Here is a 5,022-nt window from a genome sequence, read left to right on the forward strand (position 1 = left end):
CTGTGTTTCTTCCGGCTTTTCTTGTCTCTTCCCACAGTCCAAAGACATGCAGATTATCCTAACCGGCATTCTCAGATTGCCCATTGAGTGTAAATTGAGGTTGTAAATGTTGAACAGATTTCCCATCACAGTCATAAAAATGAGAATAAATATAATGGTCACCATTGGCCTCCATGGTCCCTAGTACTGTAGGTTGCTAGGTGGATGTATAGAAATTGCCTGTAGTGTGTGAATGTTGACCAGATGTTGTAAAATGGAAAATATAGTTAAAAAAAAAAAAGAGATAATCAGGCCCAAGTACTTGCGCCATTGCCACCAGAAAGATAGTGGGCGCATGCATTCTATGGGGAAATGTGTCTCATAATGTGATGTAATAGTAGCTCATACTGTGAGCATGTCATGCGGCTCAGGTGTCCTAATGGCAGCAGATTCCAACCTGTGTGCTGATTGATATGACATTTTGAGCATGTTAAGATCTCCAAAATGCTCTTTACCCCAGAAAAAATAAATACAGTGGTAATCACCATTGGACAGAGGTTCCTTGATGGATGGATGGAATTATAAAGAAGCAAGAAACTAACTGTAGTGTTAGTCACAGCAACAGAAATGACTAAACAATCTAACAAACAAACAATGTTTTTGTAAGCTGTACTCAGGCAAATTCATGATGTTAATTTTTTCCTAACCAGTCAGCTAATGAGGTGTTAAGTTAGCTAGTTCATTTTTTACCAATTTATGTTGTTAAACGTACAGTATGTTGTATGTGGCACCTTGGTCCTGGAGAACGTTTCGGTTCACTGTGTACTGAACTGTATATGGTTGAAATGACAATAAAAGCCTACTTGACTTGAATCCCCTAGTCTCACATCTTAATTTATTTACTGTGTTTATTTTAATTAATTTTTATCAGTTTATTTCAATGGTGTCCAAAACATAGTGTCAGAATAATTACCCTTACATTACAGTTGATTTCTTTTATTTTTACGTTTCATTAATTCCACCTACAATAAATTTGATGTATGCCTAACGTGACAAAAGGGACTTTTAAAATGTAGTTTTTCGTGTCTATACCGGAAGTCGATTCCGAGGCACTAGATGGCAGAGCGCGCGCTTAACACCTCACCTAGAAAGACAAAAGAAGAAGAAGGTGTCGCGCGCGGCATTGACGCGTCATAGGGTTCAATTCCTGCTGTTATCGAAGTTAATCTTAAATAAACTTAAACATGATGTACATTCTCGTATAGTTTTTTATAGGTGAAATGCAACTGCTGGTGTTAGAGCCACTACAGCGTTAACTACAGAGAAAGCGACATAAACATGTCATCCAAAGGGAAAAAGAAAATGGTTCTGCCGACCCGACCTGACCCACCGTCAGTAGAACACATCATCGAGGACATAAACCGAGCCGAGCCGAGTGATCCGGTCTTCAGGTTCTCACACACGTCTGATGAAGGTAAGTCTAAAGTTCCCACCCCAGGTCCTGGAGAGCCCCCTTTTCCCTTAATAAAGAAAGAAAAACAAAGAGAAATTGTCAGTGGTTTAACTTGAAACTGAGGCAAATAATAATAAATAATAAAATACTGAAAATTAACCAATGAAAATCAGGCATTGCTTTTTGTGGTTCAAGAGAATTGTTATAAAAACAAACAAATCAAATCGGACTGGACAAAACTGATCGTACCCTTAGCTTCATATTTTGTTGCACAAATCTTTTTATGATTTCCTTTGGGTATTTTGACCCACTCCTTCTGAGCAGACTGCTCCAGCTGTCTCTTGTCTTACGTGTACCTTCTCCATACTGCATGTTTCAGCTCTTTCCACAGATATCCAAAAGAATTTAGATCAGGGCCCATAGGAGGCCACTTCAGAAGAGCCGTAGGTGATTTCAGCTGTGTGTTTTGGGTCATTATCCTGTTGGAGGACCCATGATCTGCAACTGAGACCAAGCTTTCTGACACTGGATGGTACATGCTCCAGGATGCCTTGACGGTCTTGAGATTTCATTGGTGTTTGCACAGATTCAAGACACACTGCGCCAGATGCAGCACAGCAGCCTTTGAGGATAACTTGAGCCTCCTTCATGTTCCATGTTAGGGCTTTTCTTTGTTTGCTTTATTTTTTAACATGGAGAAGATGCGTCTTGCCAAAAAGTTCCACCTTTGTCTCATTTTTCCAAAAGACATTCTGCCAGAAGCTTTGTGGCTTGTCACTAAGGGGTATATGTATTCAAGTCTCGCTTTTTTATAATCTGCTTTAAAAAATAGGGTAATTCTCTGTTGTCTTTCATTAAGTCCACTTCGCCTTAAACTGCGATGGATGTTCTGATCGGACACTGATGTACAGTACCTTGACCTTGGAGTTCACCTCTAATCTCATTGGAAGTTGCCCATGGACCTTTTGGTGACCATTCTGCATCAATTTGTCAACCATTTTCTTCTTGTAGCCACATCCAGTGAGGTTGGCTACAGTCCTGTGGACCTTAAACTTCTGAAGGAATATGCACTTGTGGTCATGGTCATGCTTGGGGATGGACTTCACCTTTAACATGTTTGTCTATAATTTTTGCATTCTCTATTTTGAAACAACTCTTTCTCTTGCTTTCTATGGTTCATGTTTAGTGTGGATACACCATGATACTAAACAGCACAGTGATGATTTTCACCCTTTAAATAGGCAGACTGACTGACTGCAAGTTTGAAGACACCTATGATGATTACAGGACACACTTTAGTTTAACATGTCCCTACAGTCAAATTATTTTTAAACTTTTCTAGGGGTGTACCATAATTTTTGTCCAGGTAATTATTTTAAAATGCTCCTTATCTTTAAAAGGCTGTGGCCTTGCACCTCCTGCATATTAGTCATAGAGGCTGCAATTACCATACTTGGATCAGATCAGGAAGAGTAGGCTTCTCAAAGCTGCACATGGTAATGTAAGGCCAGTGTTTCTTTTTTATACCTGGACAAACCATCATATCTAAAGAGAAACACATTCAACTAATTTGTGGACAACAAGAAGTTATTAATTAAGTTATTAATTAAGAAGTTTTAATAATGTTGTTAAGGCTGTGATTTCTCCCAAAAATAAAATATATTTCTGATTAGGGTCCAAGTTAACTTAGAAAGTCCAGTAAAAGAGCAAAAGGTTTCATCACAGAACAATTTTCCTAATCATGTTTGTATTGTACGAGGAGATAAGTTTTATCATATTTGTATTGTACGAGGACATAAAAGGTTTCACTAATGTAATCTTCCGTATCTGAAAGCAGGATCACACAGCAACAAAGTGGAGGCCCGCTACCTGCAAAGCCGACGCTACCTAGAGCTGAACGAGAAGCTACAGGAGGCTCGCACTGAGCTAACACAGAGGAGGGATGAGCTCAGGATGGTGGGGGAGTCTTTAGAACAAAGTGTGGCAGCAGTGAAGGACCGAGCACTCTGACTGGTGAACATTTGCTCCTGTAGACTTCTTGGTATTGACTTACCACAATAAAGGGATGTTTGCTGCTCTAATCAGTGCACTAATAATAATGATATCTTTTTGGCATGTAAAGACATTATAAAGTCCTCCATGGATCATAATCCATTTCCAGTAACTATAACAGTCCCAAAGGCAGCATTGAAATAACAAAGATGAAGAGAAAATAAAATTTGTGTTGTAAAGATTTTTCACATATGACAACTGTGTTAAACAAATAGGAGCCTTTTAGCCAAGAACACACATCATGTACAAAAGCTGTCATGACCCGAGGAATTCTTTGTCATTTCTTTATAACACTAATGCTTAGTCATTTTGTGTCTTATCAGTATAAATTTGTTACCTTTACTTTGCTTGCAGAAGCCTAAAACGTTCTTAGGCTAAATCTACATTACAAACTACATTGTTGAGTTCCAATTTTTTGGGTCAAATAAGATTTGCATGTAATGATGCTTGATATTCATAATTACAAGTGACTTTCATGTGTTTCCAATGTGAACACACTTGTCCTATATTGATCGACTTTGCTCTTACCATCTGCGTTAAAACATCATATTTGTGTGACCAAACATTTATTTCAAGCAAAAATTATGATTTTAGCAAAATATGATTGTGACTTTGCTCTGGCGGATGGCAAGCAGTTAGTTAGCTGAGGTTCAGAAGAAAGACGAAGCCAAACGCTTAATTTTAGCTATTTTAGCAGCTGTTGCTAGCACTGCTATAAAATGCCTCTGCCTGTACTGACTAATGATGCCAGCATGTGCTCCATTCATGCACAGAGGCAAAAACACACATGAATTCTGGTCTGCCTGTTCTCACATGAAAGTGTATCACATATACATCCAGTTTAAGACCACATATGAAAGTGCCTGAGATATGTTTCATATTAGGCTAAAAAGGTGGAATTGAGTCATGTCAGACTGGTAATGTGAACATAGCCATAAACATGGCTAAATTACTGTCTACCTTGTTCTGTTTGTGCCTGATACAGTATAAACCCTGCATCTTATGTTTCTTATATATAGATTTACTGAACTCAGGATGCATTAATTTTGTCCATTTTCAACACACTGTTCAAAAAGTACATGGGAGAGTCCATAAAATATTTCTGAGGTAAATAAAAAATATGTTGAAAATAAGAGTAAATATAAAATCTGTTCTGTTTAAAGTCTCTACATTAAATACATTTACATACATGGTCACCTAAACTGAGTGGATGCTAAACAAGCAAGAAACGTAAAAAAGGAAATGCACAGAGAAGCTTATTGTGAACATTTATTATGGAAATCAACCATTTACTGTCACTGTATAATACCGTTGGTCTCAAGTACATTCAGAGATTAGGATTTGGCGAAGTAGCCGTAACATTTCAGTGTTGTACAACAGTGCTGCAGATGGATTTAAAGACTTTTGCTTCAATGACTATAGTCAGCGACACCAACGATTACGTTCTTGCTGATGCTTATTTAAATGCCTTAACACTTGAAAAAAATGTCATCTATGGACCTGCAACTAATTTCTATACCTCTAACAAATGAGAAATA

General features: G+C 37.9%; 1 protein-coding gene across 2 annotated transcripts; it reads left to right on the forward strand.

Annotated features, from left to right (window-relative positions):
• The first annotated feature begins 1,104 nt into the window (after positions 1–1,104).
• On the forward strand, positions 1,105–5,010 carry c15h19orf25 (chromosome 15 C19orf25 homolog). 2 transcript variants are annotated; one of them, XM_053513231.1, is made up of 2 exons: positions 1,105–1,453; positions 3,267–5,010. In XM_053513231.1, exons 1-2 carry the CDS (start codon positions 1,318–1,320, stop codon positions 3,440–3,442), a joined length of 312 nt encoding a protein of 103 aa, XP_053369206.1. In that variant the 5' UTR covers positions 1,105–1,317; the 3' UTR covers positions 3,443–5,010. The 2 variants fall into 2 exon arrangements, with proteins under 2 accessions (XP_053369206.1, XP_053369207.1); XM_053513232.1 differs by having other exon boundaries at positions 1,111–1,453; positions 3,270–5,002.
• Positions 5,011–5,022: the final 12 nt, after the last annotated feature.

This window comes from Clarias gariepinus, chromosome 15, assembly GCF_024256425.1.
Source record: "Clarias gariepinus isolate MV-2021 ecotype Netherlands chromosome 15, CGAR_prim_01v2, whole genome shotgun sequence".
Classification (NCBI taxonomy): domain Eukaryota; kingdom Metazoa; phylum Chordata; class Actinopteri; order Siluriformes; family Clariidae; genus Clarias; species Clarias gariepinus.